Source organism: Schistocerca cancellata, chromosome 9, assembly GCF_023864275.1.
Source record: "Schistocerca cancellata isolate TAMUIC-IGC-003103 chromosome 9, iqSchCanc2.1, whole genome shotgun sequence".
Taxonomy (NCBI): Eukaryota; Metazoa; Arthropoda; class Insecta; order Orthoptera; family Acrididae; genus Schistocerca; species Schistocerca cancellata.
In genome coordinates this window covers 123,369,413-123,391,773 of record NC_064634.1, presented here as the reverse complement: position 1 = coordinate 123,391,773, position 22,361 = coordinate 123,369,413, and the positions used below count along the sequence as shown (strand labels likewise).

Here is a 22,361-nt window from a genome sequence, read left to right as displayed (position 1 = left end):
GTTGTAATGACTGTAGCTTACAATAATGTGACATTCAGGAATTGTGTGTGGAGGAGAGTGGAATATGTTTCAATAACTTCTCGTAGCTATTAAAAATCTTCTATATCTCCTTCCAGAGTGGGAGGGGGGGGGAGGGGGGGGGGGGAGAGACAGAGACAGAGAGACAGAGACAGAGACATAGAGACAGAGACAGAGATGTATTTTATCCCCAAATGATCTGAGTTTGTTTGTCTCTGTTGTGGTTATACTTTTCTACCTTCTATCAGTCCCTTTATTGATTGCTTCAGTACTTCAGCTTCAGCTTGGTCAGAAGCACATGTTATTTAAACATATTAAAATAAATAAAATGAAACATGCACTTATCTTTATAATGATAAATTACTACATACTGAATTGAAGAGGCATTGAGGAGCCCAGACACACATGGAAGAGGACATTTTCTAGCTAAACTTTCAGAAAAAGTCATCCTTTAGACAGCTAGGGGACATACAAGTTCCCTGTAAAATAACTTTTTCTGATAGCTCATGTAGGTTTCCTTGACCAAATGCCTGTCTGCTGCACAATACTTCCGTTTGAGCAATAATATTTCCTCATAAAGATGTATGTGTTGCATCTAAATTTTTTGTTGATTGAAAACTTTACAAGCAGTTCATTTTCATGGTTAATATCGTAACTAGTTACCTACTTAAGTTGTATAAATTTATTTGCCTATAGATGTCTAACTAAAGACAAGTCTCTTGAGAAAACTGCAAAATTATACAGAGAAGTGAGCCAGTACATACCTTCCAGAAGTTGAATATGCATATAAAAGCGAGAAAAAGTTTTTTTTCTTCTTCTTCTTTTAGAAGTGTCCATTGGCAGCATTGTAGTTTCATCTCCTGAAAGTAAGCTCTGGCCAGCTGTTCTGTTTCTCAGTAATTTTAAATATACTGTAGACTCTTTCTTTTTTTAAGAGTAAATAACTGTTACAGTGAGGTTTTTTTTTTACATTTGTGTCAGTGTCTCCAATATAAGTGACTGAAAAATGCTAAGAAGTGCAATAAGACTTTGGTGATGTGTATATAATTTCAATAGAGTTTTATTTAGTGTTATCAGATGTTAGTGTTTGACTTCTGGCATGCTAATTACATGTGTTGCCACTCATTGCAGGTACTTCAGAACAAAATTCAGGATAAGAACAGTGTGGAACAGTTAGTGATGAAAACCTTGGAAAATCCTGATAATTTACGTCAGCTGCTTCTGTGTGGACTGTCGAGTGATAAAGCTCGAGCAGAGATAATGCCATTTGTGCCTCGAATTGTGCAGTTTGTGTCACAGCACGTGACACATCCACATAAGAATCGTGGCCTTGCAGTGACCGATATTGAGGATGTGGAGGAGAATATATGGTCTCCACGACTAGGAGTAAAAGGAAAAATAGATGTCACTGTGAAGATGAAGTCACCTGCTAACAGTTCTCAGGTTGTTTAAGAATAAGAATTCAGGAAATGTAATCTGAAATGATATATATGACAGCGTGCATCCTGTTACAACAATCATATTTTTGGCTTATTTCAGTTAGCTCCATTAGAACTGAAGACAGGCAGAGCAACAGCTTCTTCAGAGCACAGGGGCCAGGTTATGTTATATATACTAATGTTGCAAGACTTGGGCTACAATGTTAACAAGGGCCTATTACTTTACTTGAGGTACATGTCTCTTGTCATTTACATGTTACATGTATTTTAATTTAACATACTTGATCAGTTGTTTACATTGTTTTTGACACTTAAACAGTAGATAATTTTGTAGGTATTTTGCTAGGCACACAGTGGGCATTTGGAGATACTAGTGAATCTGATTTGATGAAACTGCTACCATATTGAAAAACTTGTAATTTAAAGATTAGATTGGGCATTATTGGCTGTATAAAATTACTAGCTGTAAGACTACTTTAGTGTTAATTTTTATATGTCACATTACAATACTGTGTATTAATAGTAGAGGAGATTCCTGCTGTGTTGCCTGAATTACGAGATGGATAGAAATATTTGTGAGAGAGAGAACTTGTCAACCTCAAGGTGAGTGGCAGACAGGTGGGAGAGTGTCGAGGGATGAAGTCTGCTATGTTTAATTGTCTGATTGACTAATGCTTCAGAGTTCTGCTCCAAGTGCACCATAGTGTTCTTTTTTTTTTTTCAACACTATCTTCAGATATCTAAATTTGGTATTGAAATTGCCTGTATTTGAAATCACTTCAGCTCTTGCCAACAGTATTTAAAATTTTAATTTATAGCACAAATGATCAAGCTCTTCATGCTGAAGTATAAATTTATATATACCGTATGTACTCGAATCTAAGCCGCACTTTTTTTCCGGTTTTTGTAATCCAAAAAACTGCCTGCGGCTTAGAATCGAGTGCAAAGCAAGCGGAAGTTCTTAAAAATGTCGGTGGGTGCCGCCACAACTTAGTTCTGCCGAGGCATGCTTTGTAGCCACAAAGATAAATCCTGGCGCCAAAACCTGTGCGTCAGTAAATAAATTTTTTTAAAAAAAGGTGGAAGACAAGCTTTTTTTCTCCGCGCCGAGTTTCGACCACTGCATTTTCATACATTATCCAACGAAGTAAATACAAATTCCGTATTGTTCATCTTCGAATGTAGTAGCATTTCAATGTACTACGAAAACCCGACTGGCAAGAATGTTTAGGATTTTTGTCAATATGGCCAACTCTACGTTCTGAATTTTTTCCTATCTGTAAGAAGAGATGGTTGCTAATAGGAACTTTTATAAATTGTGAATCACATGCAGTATTCTCGTCACCATAAGAATAATACGAACATAAACATTTTGCCTTGTTCTGTTTCGTGTTTGCTGCTATCTCATTTAAATCCTGTCTGCGTAATAAACCACAAAACTAGAGTGAGACAACAGCAAATGCGGAAGAATATACATATCATGTCATGTTTATATTTGTATTATTCTTATGCTAAACAGTGATACAGTCAGAAATGAAGCGAGCAATTGACTAGATTTTTAAATCTAAGATGACTCTAATTTCTGTGCAGAATGTAATGTACTAAAGAGGCGCCTGCAAAGATTTTCAAACGGAGAAAAATTTTCGCTAAACTCTCGTTCAGAACATCTTCTATCGTACGTAGTCTATTATTTGGTTCTTGTTGATCATTATCAAAGAAAGCAGCAGTGTAAGTAACAACAAGTAGCAGTCTCTTGCCATTGTTTCGCCAATGAGACGATTCCTCTCTCTCTTTTTTTTTTAATTTGTAAGCGGCGGTAGCGCGCACAAAAGCAAGCCATGCCGCGATCGGCGACAGGCCGTAAACACGCAGTATCGGAGTATGACAAACAAAGCATGACACAGTACAGTAATGCATATTCAGCGTAGAGTGACGTAAACACCTATAACAAAGAAACCTGCGCGTATCAGATCAAAGAAAAATAAGCAATCAATTCAAAACAGACGAAGCACGTGAAAAAGGCAGGGTACCCGTATAAATACGGACGGAGCGCCTGACGCATAGCAATGGCTACCTGGTAAAGCTTAACTGCTAAGCTTACGACTCGAACCAAACTACTGTAGCTGTATTGTCATTCATTCGACCTAAATTGTCTCATATTACAGTGGACCAACTTTGTTTCGATTTGGAGATGCGGCCTAAAACTTTTCTCTCCCCTAGAATTTCGAGTCTCAAATTTCAGGTGCGGCTTAGATTCGGGAAATTTTTTTTCCCTTGATTTCGAGTCTCATTTTTCAGGTGCGGCTTAGATTCGAGTGTGGCTTAGACTCGAGTAAATACGGTATCTCTCTGCATCATTGATGTATTTAAAAATCACACAAGATTAACTAGAGTCTGCACCTAATGAAAGACAGACAGCCTCATATTTATGAAAATTGTGTTATTACTCCTGAATCCAATTAAAATTGTATTGGGTAATCTGTACATATTATAACAGATTGTTGTGTAATGTGCTGGTTGTGTTCCATACATTTAGAAAATTTAACAGCTTTGTAGCAAGCAAGGATAGTTTTATGAAGCACACAGTTGTGTGTAATATAATGTAATCAGATGGATAAAAAAGTCTACTCACCATGCAGGAGCAGCAGCAGCAGCAGCAGCAGAAAACACACATTAAAGGTATTACTTAAGCAAGCTTTCAGAACCAGTGGCTGCTCCTTCTGGCAGGAGGGTTGAAGGGGAAAGAAGAGGGATGCAGGAAAAGGACTGATGATGATTATGAAAAGAGGTAGAGTTCAGAAAAATTACACAGAACCCCGAGTCAGGCAAGACTTACCGGATGGGATGAGGAGGCGGCATGACTTCTCTCCTCTCCGGTAAGTCTCCCCTGACACAGGGTTCTGGGTGACTTTCCCAAACTAGAGCGCTTTTCGTAAACCTCACCAGTCCTTTTCCTGCACCCCTCTTCTTTCTCCTTCAATCCCTCTGCCAGGAGGAGGAGCCACTGGCTCTGAAAGCTTGCATGTGTAATACCTTTTATATGTGTGTTCTTTTGCCATTGCTTCGTGAGAAGATTTTTTTTGTCTATCCAACTGCGTTTTCAAAAATCAGTTACGTGTAGTGATAGAAATGTTTTATACTACACATCTACTTATTGCCATTTGTCATAAAAAACTGAAATATCAGTTCATAGTAACAGTTTCAACTAGGCAATAATTATGTGTTTAGTCATGTGTACAACAGAATTTGGTGCTGACTGAATGAGATGATGAATTGGTGAACTACTGGACATACATTTGGGTTGACCAGAGTTCATTTCCCTGTCTGAACTTTTTTTTTATATTAGTGTAATCTCTGTTAGTAAGGGGAGATTTTATTCCAAGCCCATTTGTGTCTTCTCAGTGCAATATGTCTGATGATTACAATCTGGCTACTAGTTACAAAAATCACAGCACTAGTCATGGCAGTTAATAGTTCCTGATGATAACGATGATAGAGGTATTCAAAACCTTGTATCCGTAATCAATTTTGAAGCTGCAAGAATACTACTAACATTTTACACATTGCAAAAAGTGTTTCATGAGATACATCAAGAATGTTGATTTTTTTTTTTTTAATTAAATTGGAAAATGGGATAATAGTGATGCATTCCCATTTTGTATTGCAATGTAACCAAAGAACACTGCAACACCGAGTACTGTGGAAAGATTCCCTGTTGAAGCCCTTGTTATAAAAGCTGGTGGATAAGATGAAGTCAATCTCCTAAATAATAAATTACAGGAAATACAATTTTAACATTGAGACTGCATTAGGGTAGAGTTTCTGAAAACAAGGAAGGCTTCAGAGACATTGGACTCTGTGAAGCTCTTAACATCAATGACAAGTTTGAGAAAACAGCTGTATGTCTTAATTTTTATCTGCATCTGCATAAACGTAATCTGCAACCCACTATATGGATCATTCTCGAATGTACGTAGTACCAATATTAGCAAATTGCTGTCCCGTTCCATCTGGATATGAGTAAGAGGAAAAATGACTTGCATATTTCAGTATCCACTCTCTCCCCCCAGGGGGTCCACAACTCTTTTGTGGATACGTGCGTAGCGAGCACGGGACCCCGAGCTAATGTGGCCTTCCTTCCTTTCCGGGCTGCATACCTTCCCTTTCCGCATCCTTCCCCATCCCGCATCTTCGCCCCTCCTCCCCTCACCTCTGGCTCTTTGCTTCCCTTTCTCCCCATCTGGGAGTATGGTTTGTGCCTACGTCCGGAGACGGACGCTTGAAACTGTTCCAACTTCCTTGCTTTCTACACTTGCAAGTCTTCGTCCTTCTTCTGTCCTTTTCTTTTCCTTTCCTCTTCTCTTTGCCCTTTTCTCCGCTGCGGCGTTTGAGACCCCTCTTCTTTCCTTTCCCTTTCTCTTTTTTCCTCCCTGTGCGTGTCTGAAGGCCGACCCACGCACTTCCATGCGTAGCCGGTGACGGGGTAACGCGTAATTCCCCGGCCCGGGTAGACAGGTAGGACACGTACGTACCCCCTGGTAACGGCCAGGCCCAGGGAGGGGTGATTACCCGAGCTGATACCTTCCAAAAGTGCCGATTGGTCCCTCCGTCCGTTTGTCGGGAGGTGTGACCTGAGGTGTGAACAATCACCTAAGGCGGGAGTGCCCTCAGTGAGGGCCCCCACAAGGGAGGAGCGCGCCATCGGAGACGCCGGTAATCATGGGGGATTCTTCCGCAATGGTTTCCTCACCTTCCACTATGTCTGCTCACAAACGTAAGTTCACTGAGTCTCAGCCACAGACGGTTCTTCCATCGTTGCCACAGTTCCTTGTTGTTTCTCGGTCTGACGAAGGTCACGACTTCTCCACGGTCAACCCTTTCATTATTCAGAAAGGTGTCGACGCAGTTGCAGGTCCTGTAAAGTCTTGTTCCAGATTACAGAATGGCACCCTGTTGTTAGAAACAAACAGTGCCCTCCAGGCACAAAAATTGCTGCGTACTTCTCTGCTCCACACCTTCCCTGTCCGGGTGGAACCGCACCGTACCGTAAATTCCACGCGTGGAGTCGTTTATACACGATCCCTCGATGGATTGTCTGACGAAGAAATTCAGCACTACCTATCTGACCAGGGCGTAACGGCTGTTCATAGAGTTATGAAAAGGGTTGACACAAACATCATTCCAACCTGCACTGTCTTCTTGACGTTTGACAAAGTTCAACTCCCATCGAAAATCAAAGTGGGCTATGAGATAATTTCCGTTTGTCCTTTCGTCCCAAACCCTACGCGTTGCTATCGATGTCAGCGGTTCAATCACACCAGCCAGTCCTGTTCCAATCCGGCCAAATGTGTTACGTGTGGCAAGGATGCCCATGACGGTGCTTGTCCACCTCCATCCCCTCGCTGCATCAACTGTATGGGTGACCACGCTGCTTCCTCTCGAGATTTCCCCGTTTTTAAGGACGAAAAGCTCATCCAGGAAATAAGAGTGAAGGAAAAGGTGTCGACCTTTGCTGCTCGAAAATCATTCGCCAGTCGACAGCCCACCGTGCCTCAGACAGGAAAATACAGCACTGTCCTTGCTTCTCCTCGGCCAACAAAGGAGGCAGCCACGCAGACTTGCGACCTCACCTTTAGTGCCACGGTCGTCAGATCGGCCAGCGCAAAGATCGCCCGTTCAACCTCACCACTTTCGCCTGTCCACTCTATGGTTCACCCTTCGTCGGATTCTGCTAAATCTCGAGCCCAAAAGTCAGACACCAAGTCTTCGAAAAGAGAGCATACTCGTGAAGAGTTTTTACGTACCGCAACTTCACAACCATCGGTTCCTCCTTCATCTAAACATCATACTTCCAAGAAGGCTAAAAAGAAACCCAGTTCCTCTCCTTCTCCGCCAAGGCGTGTCCCATCTACAGCACCACCTGGCGGAAATCGCCCTCGGCCGTCTTCTGTGTCGCCGAGGCGCACTGCTGGTGGCCAATCAACCGGCCGATCGCTTGTGGCAGGAGCTGCTCCTGACCAACCTATGGATCAGGATCTTCTGCCTACGGCTGAATGCCACTCCATGCTGTCAGTCGCAAGCTCTGAGCAGTCGTTGAGTTGACAGCACCCTTGGTCACATTCCTTCATTTTCTGTTCACCCTATGTCCATTATCCACTGGAATATCCGTGGCATTCGAGCCAATCGGGATGAATTGTCGATCCTCTTACGATCCTACTCGCCGGTCATCTTCTGTCTTCAGGAAACAAAGCTGCGTCCCCATGACCGCTTTGTTCTCCCTCATTTTCAGTCCGTCCGATATGACCTCCCCTCTGTTGAAGGCACTCCCGCCCATGGAGGACTCATGATTCTTCTCCATGATACTCTCCATTATCACTCAATCCCCTTAAACAGTTCCTTCCAAGCTGTCGCCGTCCGCCTTTCCCTCTCTGGATACACGTTCTCTCTTTGTACTGTATACATTACATCGTCCACACCAATGGCACGAACTGATCTCCTTCATCTTCTTGGTCAGCTTCCATCCCCCTATTTGCTGGTTGGTGACTTCAATGCTCACCACCCGCTTTGGGGATCTCCACATCTTTGTCCACGTGGCTCCCTATTTCTAGACGTCTTCCACCATGCGGATCTAGTTTGCCTCAACACTGAGGTCCCCACATTTTTGTCTACCTCCACGACAAATTTATCTCATTTGGACCTTGCGGTCGGTACTATTCCGCTAGCTCGGCACTTCGAATGGTTCGCCCTTGATGATACATACTTGAGTGACCACTTTCCATGTGTCCTTAGACCGCAGCCTCAACTGCCATATATGCGCCCGCGACGCTGGAAGTTTGCCCAAGCCGATTGAACACTTTTTTCGTCTCTAGCGACATTTGATGACCGTCGCTTTCCTAGCGTCGACGATGAGGTCACACATATTACCGACGTTATTCTTACAGCTGCGGAACGTTCAATACCACGCACCTCCGAATTGCCCCGGCGCCCCCCAGTTCCTTGGTGGAATGAGGCCTGCCGTGACGCAGTATGTGAGCGGCGACGTGCTCTTCGCATTTTCCGTCACCATCCTACTTTGGCCAACTGTATCCACTATAAGCAGCTCCGTGCGCGATGCCGTCGCGTCATCCGCGGTAGCAAGAAGGCAAGCTGGAAATTCTTTATTAGCTCATTTAACACCTTCACTCCCTCCTCGGAAGTTTGGAGTCGGCTTCGACGGTTCTCAGGCGCGCCTAGTTTCTCCCCGGTCTCTGGGCTCACTGTTGCGCATGATACATTAGTGGACCCCGTCGCAATTTCTAACTCATTGGGTCAGCACTTTGCTGAGATTTCGAGCTCTTCCAATTACCCGCCAGCGTTTCTCCCGAAGAAACGTGCAGCGGAAGCGCGACCTCTTGCTTTCTCCTCTCAAAATCGCGAAAGCTACAATACTGTTTTCTCCATGTGGGAACTCCAACATGCACTCTCTTCTTCTCGCTCCTCCGCCCCAGGACCGGACAGTATCCACGTCCAAATGTTGCTGCATTTATCAACCCATAGTCTGCGTTACCTCCTTCGCCTTTATAATCGAATTTGGACCGACAGTGTTTTCCCCAGACGATGGCGGGAAGCTATCGTCGTTCCAGTTCCGAAACCTGGAAAGGACAAACATCTCCCCTCTAGCTATCGCCCGCCCCATTTCTCTCAGGAGTAGTGTCTGTAAGGTTTTGGAGCGTATGGTGAATTACCGTTTAGCTTGGTGGTTGGAATCCCGCAGTCTTTTAACACCTGCCCAATGCGGATTCCGAAGGCATCGTTCTGCAGTTGACCATCTTGTTGCTCTCTCCACTTATATCATGAACAATTTTCTCCGGAAACGCCAAACAGTAGCAATATTTTTTGATCTGGAGAGAGCATACGATACCTGTTGGAGGACAGGCATCCTCCGCACACTGTTGTCTTGGGGCTTTCGAGGCCGGCTGCCCCTTTTTCTTCGCGAATTTATGGCAGAGCGCACATTTCGAGTACGGGTGAACACTACTCTCTCCCGTACTTTCTCCCCAGAAAACGGGGTACCCCAGGGCTCCGTGCTGAGTGTTGTACTGTTTGCCATTGCCATAAATCCAATTATGGATTATCTCCTTCCTGATGTCTCGGGCTCCCTCTTTGTGGACGATTTTGCAATCTACTACAGCTCTCAACGGACCAGCCTTCTTGAACAGCGTCTTCAAGGATGTCTCAATCGCCTCCACTCTTGGAGCATCGAAACCGGCTTCCGTTTTTCTCCCAGTAAGACCGTTTGTGTTAATTTTTGGCGACATAAGGAGTTTCTTCCACCCTCCTTACATCTAGGACCTGTCAACCTTCCGTTTTCAGACGTCGCTAAATTCTTGGGTCTTATGTTTGACAGAAAACTATGCTGGTCCTCCCACATTTCGTATCTTTCGGCTCGCTGTCTGCGATCCCTCAACACCCTCCGTGTCCTGAATGGTACCTCGTGGGGAGCGGACCGAGTGGTCCTTCTCCACCTCTATCGCGCCTTAGTGCGCTCGAAATTGGACTATGGAAGCATAGTCTACTCCTCTGCTCGGCCGTCTATTCTTCGGTGTCTCGACTCTATCCACCACCGTGGATTACGTTTAGTGTCTGGAGCTTTTTACACCAGCCCTGTGGAAAGCCTTTATGCTGAGACTGCTGAACCTCCGCTGTCCAATCGGCGAGCAGTCCTTCTGAGTCGTTATGCCAGCCATCTGTCTTCCATGCCTGCTAATCCAGCCCATGACATATTTTTCGACGCCCCCTTTGATGTAGGGTATGCAGGCCGCCCCTCCTCCCTACTACCACCGGGAGTCCGCTTCCGTCACCTGCTCCATTCTCTTTCCTTCCGCTTTCCTAAAACCTTCTTGACAACTTGGGGTACAGCACCGCCTTGGCTCCGTCCCCGGATCTGCCTGCTCCGTGACCTTTGTCGATTTCCCAAGGATGGTACTGCTTCACTTCTTTATCGTCGGGCATTTGCTGCTCTATGTGCACAAATGACGGACGCCACATTTATTTACACCGACGGCTCTAAAACATCGTTAGGTGTAGGGAGTGCCTATGTTGTTGGCGACACCCCAAATCACTTTCGGCTTCCCGACCAGTGTTCGGTCTATACTGCGGAGCTTTACGCTGTTCTCCAGGCTGTCCATTACATCCGCTGCCATCAGCGGATACAGTCCATTATCTGCTCCAATTCTCTCAGCTCTCTCCTCAGTCTCCAAGCTCTTTACCCTGTGCACCCTCTGGTCCACCGGATTCAGGACTGTCTGCGCTTGCTCCATCTGGGGGGCGTCTCGGTGGCGTTCCTATGGCTCCCGGGACACGTTGGTATCTGAGCAAATGAGGCGGCCGATATTGCAGCCAAGGCTGCAGTCTCTCTTCTTCGGCCAGCTATTCCATCAATTCCCATCGCCGATCTACGGAGCATTTTATGTCGTCGTGTTGTTCATTTATGGCACGCGCACTGGTCGACACTTCCCCAAAATAAATTGCGGGACGTAAAAACTCTTCCTTGTGCTTGGACCTCTTCCTCCCAAACGCGTCGTCGGGAGGAGGTAATTTTAACTAGACTCCGGATAGGGCACTGTCTTTTTAGCCATCGACATCTTTTAAGCGGCGATCCTCCCCCACTCTGTCCCCACTGCTCTCAGTTGTGGACGGTAAGACACCTTTTAATTGAGTGCCCCTATTTTACTCCGTTACACACCCGTCTACAGCTGTCGCCTGATATATCGTCAATTTTAGCAGATGACACACGATCGGCCGATCGCGTTCTAGAGTTCATTCGTGCCAGTGAAATGACGTCAGTCATTTGAAGTTTTTTTTTTGGGACAACCAACCCCCTTCTGTAGTGAATTTTTAAGCCTTCCTTCTGCTTTTAGTTTCTCCAATTTTATGACTTTCGTTCCCATTGCTGCTGGTTTCTGTTTTCGGTTTTTTACTGCTTCTTAAGTCACAGACCAGGCGCTAATGACCATAGCAGTTTTGCGCCCTAAAAAAAAAAAAAAAAAAAAAAGTATCCACTCTAATCTCATTTCACTCTCCATGCAAGAAATAAGAAAATTCATGTAACAGAATCAGGTTGTACTTGCTTTGAGAACAGGCATTACATTCCAAACCTGACTGCTCACTTTGAATACAAGTTTTGGCCATGTGATGGGTGCATGACCAGATGAATTATCTGCTTCGCATTTATGTGATGCACCGAGAAGACAAATGTTAGTAGTTGTCCACATAATCTACAGTAATGCTATTTACAGTAACTGTGATTATCTGTTGCACAATTAAGTCTTATAATCACTGCACCATCTGCTTCCTTAGTTGAGGTTGATAACTTGTGTAGTGGTGCTTGACTCTGGGGTAGTCAATTTGAATGCTGATGATGGAAGAAATTTTTACCAGATTTGGCCAGCAATGGGAAGAGAAGTGATGGTGTAAAATTTGTGATCACCAGACTCTGCACTAATACTTGGATTAAACTACAAAATTCTCCAGTCTTTCATGGAATGAAGATATGTGAGACTGCTGATAATCTGTTACATGGAAACAATAAACTTGGCAGTGCCCTTGTTTGCTATTCAAGACCAGCAGGGTATGTACCTGTACTGGGCTTCACTCTCTGTCCACTTTCTTGTTGAAAAAATGTGACACTAAACTCTGCAGGTGCTCATCACAGCCATCCAAAATGGGCAGAGACACTTCAGAGTCACAGCACTCTCTCTTTACTAAGAAAAAGTATCAAAGGAAGTCTCCTAGTCAACAATGCCATACAGCTTTACTTTTTATCACTGGATCTAGATAATAAGACATTTATAGAACGAATAATTACTCAAGTATAGTTTCAAATTTGCAGGGAGACCAGTTTCTGTGAAAGATGCTCACTTGTCTAGCTTAAGTCACCTTATGTGTTTGTTTATGCTCTCATATTTCTTCCAGTTACACAATACCCCCATGACTGGTTTGTCAGAATGAAAAATTTGTTGGCTTCTGCAGCATTGATTTGATTTGATTTTTATCAGGGAAGCAAAAACAACATTGATCAAGCCCACTGCTGCTCGCACCGAAACAGAGTTTATTGTGCGGTATCGTTCTCTGTGTCTCTAGTAATGCCAACCAATGCCCTTGGAACAGTGCAAGGAGATCCTTTACCAGTGCTTTGGTAGACACAACTTCTTCAGGTCTAGTTGATTCGAATATTCTGTGACTTTTAATGTCCAATGCCTCGCATTCGTGGATCAAATGTGATGAGGTTTCCTCACCCACACCACACGTCTTACATTTGGTTGTCTTCTTCTATTACGTCCATTGTATGTAGATGTTTTTTTAAATTGCCGTGGCCTGTCAATAGTCCAACCATGAGTTTCATTTCTCTCCTGTTCAAGCCCAGGATTGAGAGACTTCTCTTAGAACATGGCTTTGGCATCAATACCTTGCCATATTTTTGCTTTTGGACCTTAGCCCCAGTATTTTGCATGCTGTCTCCTTGTCCAGTCTCGTAGTTTTATTTTGATCATCGCTGTAAGGATTGTCAGGATAGGTTCCGGTTCAATAAATGGTGTCATCGCCCCTATTCTGGCCAACCCATCAGCTTGCTCGTTACCACTAATCCCTGAGTGACCAGGGACCCACTATAGGTTTACCCTGTTGTTTTCCCCTAGCTCCATGAGGACTTTGTGGCATTCTGCCACAATCTTTGATCTTGTTGCAAAGGCAGCCAGTGCTTTCAGGGCTGCCTGACTGTCTGAATAAATGAAAATGCTATGACTTCTGTAGTGCCTCCGCAAATTCTCCTCCATGCACATCCTGACAGCAGATATTTCTCCTTGAAACACAGTGGCCATCTCCCCTAGAGAGATTGCATTCTCCAACCTGGGCCACACCTCGTATGTCTCAGCCCCAACATCGTGGTCTGTTTTCGAACTGTTAATGAACCAGACTATTGTTGAAATGTACAACCAGTACATTGTTGAAATTTGTTCTCACAGAGATCTCTACTTCGGTTACTACACTGAAAGACTTCGTGAAGCAGCTGGGAGTTAGTATATAGTTGGCTGGCATTTCCCCAACCATACCTATGCCTACCTCACTCAGTATCTTAATGTGAGATCCTGGATACCCAGTGAGTTCCAGTTTTTGCTTGTCTTTAACCTGTCTTTCACCCACAGGCGTAATGGGACATGTCCAGCATGGTTTCCATCCCGGTAGTGGGTATGCTGCTAATTCCGCCTATAATGGCTAAGCAGGTCAACACATTCTCTGGCAGATTCAAAGTTCTCCCTTCGAACACCTTAAAACCAATATCTCACAGGGCTCTCGTCCTGGTCTATGTTGTCTGTCAGAGCACATTGAGAAAAATGAGTCTTGAGTAGCAGTTCCAGTGTTTCATGTGCTGTCCGCATATACTCCCCATCCTCTTTACTTAAAGTTCTTCCTGGATTAGTTGGTATCCTAGTGAGGATTTTGTGAAGTCTGGCCTGAACAGCCATACCCTCTACCTCTTCAAAGAATACCTTCCTGGAAGCCTGCTTTGCTTGCTTAGTTGCAAGTTTGTATTTCACAAGGGCCACCTGATATTCTGCCCATTTTCCTTTCCTTCTCACAAGGTTAAACAGTCTTCATACCGGTTTCCTCTGTGATTACATGTTGTTGTTCCACCAAGATACATTCCCATTTGTGTACTTCTTGTGGATTGAGCCGTTTTCATGGTATGAAGTGTCATGATGAGTACTTACTTCCAACAGGCTTGAGTCAAGGTCTCTCATATACACCTCCCAGTCCATTTTCCTGGGATTCCTATAGGACATGGTCTGGCTGATGCTTATTTCAACCATGAACTTAATATATACATGTGGTCTGATGAGGATGGCTCTAAAGCCACATGCCATTGTTTGACATAACTACCCACCAAAGTGGAACTGAAGGTTATGTCAATTACCTCTTCCCTTCTTATATTCCTGAATGTAAGTTCCTTGCCCTATTGAGGATCTCTAAGTTATTAGCTAGAAGAAATTCTGGAAGGTTCTCACCTCTACTGTGCTTGTCAGTGCTGCCCCACACTAACTTGTGGGCATTATCATTGTATCCAACCAATAGTTGGTCGCCCTGTTGTGCAGAGACTTCAGTCAGTCTCCCCACTTCCTGAGAAGAAGCAGCACTGTCCTTGTAAGAAAGGTATGCTGAGACCATTACAAACTCCCTCGTGATACCTACCTCATGTTGCCGCATCCATCTGGTCACTAAGTTCTTAGAACAAAAGTCTGCCATCGGCATGAAGAGGATTCCATTTTTTACATAAATGCACATTCTGGAGTTTCTTATAATTCTAGCATAAATCAGCTTACCTCCAGTGCCACCAAGGCCCGATACACCATCTGCATATAAATAGGGTTCTTGAATCGGGGCCATGTCCACTTCTTGTCTTCCCAGAAGGTGACTCAGGGGACCAGCATCCCCCCAATCTTCTCAAAGAGAGCCATCTTCATGAGCTCCACCTGCTATGAGGTGCTCTTGACCAGTGGGTAGCCTTGCAGGATAATCATCCTAAAAACTGAGACTGAAGTAATATAGATCTGATTCCCTATTTCTTGTCTCGGCTTTTTCTGGATACACTTTTCCTGAGAAGTGGGAGTCTTAGATTCCTTATTTTTTCTCTTACGGTCTGCCCTCAATGTACAAGGGATTTGTACACCCCCTTCAACCTGGGACAGTCTTTTCTCGGAGGTCTTGGGCTCAAGCCCTTTTAGTTCCCTCCACTTTTGTTTAGGAAGCCACTCTTTTTCCTTCCTTTTTAGCTTTTGTTCTCTAAGAAGTTTCCTCATGAGTCCCACACAAGTCTTTGATCTTAATCTGGTTAAACTTCTTAGTAACCATTCCCACTTCTTAAACAGGTCTGTCCCCCTGTTCAGCTGAGGGCAGGTTTCCAATTGGTTCCAGCCCAGATGTTTGGATCTCTGAGTTCTCAACTTGCCTCTCAGTATTGCTATTTTCTTTCATGTCCATTTTGGTGCCACGAGAGTTGGGAATTTAATTAGTCCACACCACGGAAACCCCATGCGATGCAAGGCTAATGACTCGGGGAGGTCGCTTGGTATCCCTGAGGCTCCATTCATTACACATCTTCCCATGTGCCATGCACCCCTCGGCACGGATCACATCACACCTTGGATTGGGTATTCAGGAGTTGGGAAAGGACAAGGAATTGATGTGGGATGACAGGTTGATGTGGGACACACTTAGTCTGGTCCCTCGACCAATACCTTACGGACTGTAGGTTCCCACGGCTGACATAGGCCTCAGTTTCATGTGAACACACAAGCCTCTCCACCTCCATGGAAGTGCTACTTCAAGGTGGTGTCTCCTGGAGAGGTTCTGCATCATTATACAAGGAGGTAATTATTTTGGGCATAAAGGTTTGAAAGTAAAAACAGTGCAGTGTTTGTCTGCTGGTCAGTGCAGTCAGAAGTAGTCGTAAGTGCAAAGTGTCCTGAACTGAGTAAACTGATTATGGTCAATAATATAAGCAGACGAAGCACAGAGACTTGTGTGCTGCTTTTCTGTGTTCAGTTTTGCTCCTGTAGCACAGTGATGGTGTGAGTGATTATTGCAATAATTTAAACTGGATGACAGTAAATGACAGTCACATTTTGTGTTCAGGCTTCTGATTGTGAATTGTATCAATTACTGTGGTGTTATGAGCAGATATGTTTAATTGTCTTTATAGTAAGATTTACGCCATGTTTTGCTTTTTTGGTCATTCATGAGAAGTAAAAAATTTAATATATGTCTGTTTTTACAGGGATGACGTGTCACTTATGGAAATACCATTTTCTCATCCTGAAAGTCGTGATTTAATTCAGCTCCGAAATGAACTAGCAAACAACTTGCGTACTGCAATGCCCAGCGAGATGGGCCAGCCACCAGTACTTCCAAAACCCATCTCTCGAACTAATGGGTGCAGCAGATGCCCATACCTTATTGAATGCTCTGCCTATCAGCGGTAAGAAATAGTCAGATAACATGACCAATGCAAAATTAAGTTTGTTTTGTTGTGAATGAGTGTAATTACTGGCATTTTCTGCACCTTCACTGCCACAATTCCAGACTAACTAGGAAAATCAAAGTGTGGTTGTTTTTTGTCCCCCCTGGAAGGTGACGGTGTGAAGGTTCATTAGTATTGCCAAAATGTATTGCTCTCTTCCTCAGGCACATACTTCAGCTTTGCTGTCTTTTTTAAATGCCACACTCTTTTTATGAATTCCAGTGGTCATCACTCTCCTATCATCATATCTAATTATCTATTACAGCAAAGCTGCTACAATATTCTTGCAACATTGGAAGGTAAACATATTCCTGAAACTGAAAATTTGCAAACTTTTTAAATTGTTAGTTGATATAAGGCCTGCCTGTTGTGCAAAACCCTGATTTTTCACATAGGCCGAAACATGTTTCAGCATCTTTGTGCCATCATCAGTGGGTTTTCTTTATTCAGATCTGTAAAATGCAGTGATAATTCTTATACAGAAATTAGGCATGAAAACAGTTTTTGCTTATTGTTCTCATTGCCTTGATTTTACATCACAGAGCTACATAGGACCCTCTGTGCATTATCAGGTACTAGTAACTTGTCATCTGCAGCTAAATGATGTTAATGTGTATTTAGGCAGGGAGTTAACACTTCACTTTTATCCTAACATAATTTTGTTGTGTGGGAATATTTTGAGACTATATTTGCGATTTTCAACTTTGACAATATTATACTCCATAAAGGAGATGTAGTGTTGAGTGGTACTTAAGTAAATAAATTAGTGAAATCAAAGTGAACTAGAAATTAGAATATAAATGGAAAACTTGGTTTAGTTTGGAGAGTTACATACTGGCTCACAGCGGGCCGAACAGCAGAGACAATGACCGTGAAGTCAGCAAGTTCCACATAAGCGGGCGCTGTCGATTCAGCCGTCAGGGCATCGCCCGACCGGCTCACGTGTTTCTCAGTGGTCGCATGTAAGCAAAAGGCCCTCACCTACATCCCAAGAGCCAATGACCGACGTTAAGAAGATTCTTCGAGAAGCTTTTCAACGTGACAGAAGAGGCAATGACCGGCTCACGTGTTTCTCAGTTGTCGTATGTGAGCAAAGGCCCTCGCCTACATTCCAAGAGCCAATGACCGACGTTAAGAAGAATCTTCGAGAATCTTTTCAACGTGACAGAAGAGGCAATGGCCGTGAAGTCGTTCACCTCCAGTAAACTGAAGTGAATAAATACGCGAGACGCAGTGGGCCCGACAGATGTAGATGAAGACGAGAGGAAGACGAAGGCGAAGACGGAGACGAAGACGGAGACGAGCGACGAAGAAGACGAAGAAGAAGCGTAGCAGTTGTTTTAAGTTAGTTTCGGTGCTGAAGATCGTCAGGCAAGAAGAGACTACATCATGCACAGACGCACCGAGTCCGCCGCTGTAATAGAATAGCAAGCAGCAGCCTCAGTGCCAGAAGAAGAAGTTAAAAGGTATTTTGAAGTCTGATTTTACATACCCGGGTGACTCGTGAGGACGGGAAGGAGACGGCCTCACTTCAGCAGTCACCTGTGAGCTGGGATGAAGACCTGACAGCCGAAGACTGGCAAGCGGGAGTCCGTGGTTCGAGTCCGGGACACTGGCCTTCCCCCGCCGCGCCGCTCTGCTGGCCGACGCACAACACACGCGGCCGCTTAGAGAAGAGAAACACTGGGACGCCACATTCAAGGTATCACCATCCGATGCACGACGCCGCTCGCAATAATTAAACAGGCCACCTCGCGCTGCGCGTCTCCGGTCAGCTGGGCGAGACGGCGACACGAGATACACACCGCTACGCGTAATCAGACGCCGCCGCCGCCGCCGCCGCCGCCGCTGCCGCAGCAGAAGGCTACGCAAACGACACGGCTGCCGCTCTCCGAACCAGAACGTCCAGTAAGATAACAGCTGTACGAAACTTTCAATAAAAGTTATCTTTTGTAAAAAATGATGTTTCATTCGACCTCATACCCGAGCCAAGGAAGAACCCACCCTGCCCACATTTTGTAAGAGAGAAAAGTTTATTTATTTAATATTTTCACCCTGACAGAATGCTTGAGAATGCTCATCCTGACAATTGACAGCATCAAAAGAGAAAACCCAGTTACATTGAGTGACAGAAGTGTCACATTTAGTAACCACAACTGTTACATTTGATGTCAGAAGCCGTAGTAGTTGTTACATTTGGTGTCAGAGAAAAAACCCTTGGCTCAATATGAGGTGTGAATGACAGTCACTAAAGATCCACAGTTAGTATTGTTTAATGTGTGAAAGGATAGAGGTTTGCATAGCAGTCGTAATATTTTCTTTCTTTAGAAGTGTATATTCTCTCATGATTTTAAGAGTTTGTCGAAAATTTTTAAACATCTTTTTAATTCAGTGTGGTAAGATTGTGTAACTAACAGTTTATAAAATGATGACACGAAATCGTACAAAGTCAGAGTCAGCACCACAAGGGGTTTCTACTGATGAAGCTATTCAGAGCTTAGTTAATCAAATAGCACAGCTTAAAAATGATAATAATGCATTATTCAAACAGTTGTGTGAGGTTAGGCAAACCAGTTCAGTCCCTCCTACCCTAGATTCCTCAGCAGCAGCCTTGGTAACTCCTTTTTCAGGTAAACCTGGCGAAGACATAACAGCCTTTTTTGATGATTTAGTAGCAGCTGCAAAGTTAGGATCATGGTCAGATGAACAGCTCTTACAAATGACGAAGTTAAGATTGCTAGGAGAGGCTAAAGCACACGTATTATACCATGAAGAATTACGGAATGCTCCAACATTTGAGGAATTGAAGAAAGGATTGCTTAAACGTTTTCAAAAACAGAACAGCTGTAGATTTTATAGGGAACAGTTAAACACTATCACTCAGAGGCAAAACGAGTCGTTAGAAAGCTTTGTAGATAGGATTAGAAAAGTTAATATTAACACCTATCAGTTGACAACTAGCGATGAAGCAAATAGAGTTATTTTACAAGAGGCAGAAAATAGAGCTCTGGATACATTTTTACGTGGGTTACCTCCTGAAACGTCCCGTCGTGTCAGGGCAGAATTTCCTAAGAATTTAGCAGAAGCTGTATCTGTGGCGACAGCTTTTGAAGAAATTGACATTGCCACCAGATACAAGGAGAAGCGAAATGTATTTTCAGCAGAAGTACGATGTTTTAGGTGCGATCGACAAGGCCATATAGCAAAAAACTGCAGACAACCTCAATGCACTAATTGTCAAAGAATAGGTCACACATTCAAGGAATGCAGGTCTAAGAAAGTTTTTGGAAATAGAAATCAGTTAAACTCAAACGGGAATGTCGGAACCGCCGCCAGGCGTTCCCAATAAAATTTCATGCCATTAAGGCGAATGTGAAGGCGGAATGCTGGTTATCTGCTACCATACGGGATAAAGAGGCAAGGATACTGGTGGATACAGGCGCAAACGTATCAATAGTGAGTAATGAATGTATTGGAGAAAAGAAATATGACCCTCCAAGGTATAGATTGAGTGGAGTAGGAGGAGGTACAGTGAAGTCATTAGGATGTACATCATTGATCTTCTATATTCACGGTGTACAATTTCAGGAAGAGGTAGAAGTGGTAACAAAGGTAACTGACGGGTACGACGCGATCCTAGGGTTGGATTTCCTGAATAAACATCACGCTAAAATTGACCTCAGACAGCAAACTGTAGAACTTAGCGGAATAGTATTTCAGCTAGGTGACACCGCTGCAAAGGGCCCTCTGCCGCAAGATTTCCCTAACCGGAAGGCGAAATCAACTACACTGCGTGCAACGTCCTTGAAGGTTGATTCGCGGGATCAGATACCATCTGGCTCAGGAAAACTTCTCTGGATGACCGTTGACCCCGAGGTACCTACAGATACAATATGTCTAATAGAGCCACTAGAGGAAAATGAGGAATTAGATGTATCACATTGTTTTGTACGTAGAAGTGTTGTACGGGTTCAAGACGTTGAGGGAGAAAGAAAAGTACCGGTACATATTGACAATTTTGGAGTAGAGGACAAAGAGTTGCATAAGGGAATATTAGTAGCTACAGTCAGTACTTTTGAAGAAGAAGATTTCATTTGGTCAGATATTAATGATGGTCAGAAACCAGACGCCTATAAAACCGCATTACGCCAGAAGATTGAGCATTTGCAAGGAAAGGATAGACACGATAGAAGCAGTTTTAGTTGAGTTTCAAGATTTATTTAATGCAGAAGGTCCACTGCCAGCAACAGATATCACACAGCATAGGATCCCAACAGGAAATAGCCCCCCAGTTTATAGAAAGCCTTATAGAATTGCGCATCACTTACAGCCAGTACTGGATGAATTTTTAGAACAGCACCTAAAAGATGGAATCATAGAATATTCTGATTCGCCTTATAATTCAAATATTGTAATTATTCCAAAGAAGTCTCCCGACGGTACGAAACGATATAGATTTTGTTGTGACTACAGACACCTTAACAAACAAACTATCTCAGATGTTTATCCTCTTCCAAACATTACAGATATCATTGACAGTTTAGGTAACAGTAAATACTTTTCAACAATCGATTTACGTAGCGGATATCATCAATTGGAAGTTGCACCTGAAGATAGGCATAAAACAGCATTTTCTACCCCTGGAGGCCACTGGCAATTTAAAAGAATGCCTTTCGGTTTGAAAAATGCACCAGCAACTTTTCAAAGACTACTCGATGGAGTATTGCGAGGACTAAAAACTCAGCAATGTTGTGTATATCTAGACGATATTATTGTATTCTCCAAAGACATTAATGAACATGCTGTGCGTCTGCGTAATGTTTTTCAGAGACTTAGAAAAGCTAAATTAACATTAAATATGGAAAAATGTAGTTTTGCATTGACAGAGGTTACATACCTAGGGCATGTCATTAGTGAAAAAGGAATTAGAACAGATCCTCGATTAATTTCGGCAGTTAAGGACTTCCCAACACCACAACGCGTTAAGGAAGTACAAAGTTTCATTGGTCTCGCATCGTATTACCGAAAATATGTTCAAAATTTTGCTGAAATTGCCCGACCCTTAACCCAATTATTGAAAAAGGGTGCAAAATTTCATTGGTCTGAAGATTGTGAATCAGCATTTCAAACCCTTAAAGATAAGTTAACACACAGTCCAGTATTAGCCTACCCAGATTATAACAAAGAATTTATTTTATCCTGTGACGCAAGTGGTCATTCAGTAGGAGTTGTTTTGAGTCAGAATATTAATGGCGCGGAACACCCCATAGCCTACGCTTCGAGACAACTAACAACAGCAGAAAGAAATTATTCCACAACAGAGAAAGAATTGTTAAGTGTTATTTATGGCATCAAATACTTTAAATGCTACTTGTATGGTAGGAAATTCAAGGTTATTACCGACCACGCAGCTTTAAAATGGTTGCTTGGGTTAAAGGATCCATCTAGTCGTCTCACGCGTTGGTCCCTATGTCTTTCCGAAATGGATTTCGAAGTTATCCATAAACCAGGCAAAAAACACACGAATGCAGATTGTCTAAGTCGGAAAATAGCACTTTTGGAAGCAACAGGCCGAGATACTGAGGACTGGAGAAAGGCACAAAATGAGGATACAGAATGCAAAAAATACGCATCTCAAAAACAATTTTGCTTTGAAGATGGTGTATTATGCCGTAAAACAAAACTTGGACCGCGAATTGTTGTTCCCCAACACCTTAGACAAGAAATAATGGCAGAGGCCCACGATCATATCCTTGCAGGACACGGTGGACAGCGGACAACCGAAAGACGTGTAGCAGAGCGATTTTGGTGGCAAACCAGAAAGCAGGATGTTGCGCAGTAGACGAGAG

At 43.5% G+C, this 22,361-nt stretch overlaps 1 protein-coding gene across 1 annotated transcript in view; it reads left to right on the top strand.

Annotated features, from left to right (window-relative positions):
* Nucleotides 1-22,361, top strand: part of LOC126100409 (DNA replication ATP-dependent helicase/nuclease DNA2-like) — a 176,999-nt gene that overhangs the window by 71,355 nt on the left and 83,283 nt on the right. Inside the window, exons 7-9 of the mRNA XM_049911003.1 lie at nucleotides 1,150-1,461; nucleotides 1,558-1,688; nucleotides 16,270-16,470. Of these exons, the coding sequence (XP_049766960.1) occupies nucleotides 1,150-1,461; nucleotides 1,558-1,688; nucleotides 16,270-16,470 (644 nt within the window). The remainder of the gene's footprint in view (nucleotides 1-1,149; nucleotides 1,462-1,557; nucleotides 1,689-16,269; nucleotides 16,471-22,361) is intronic.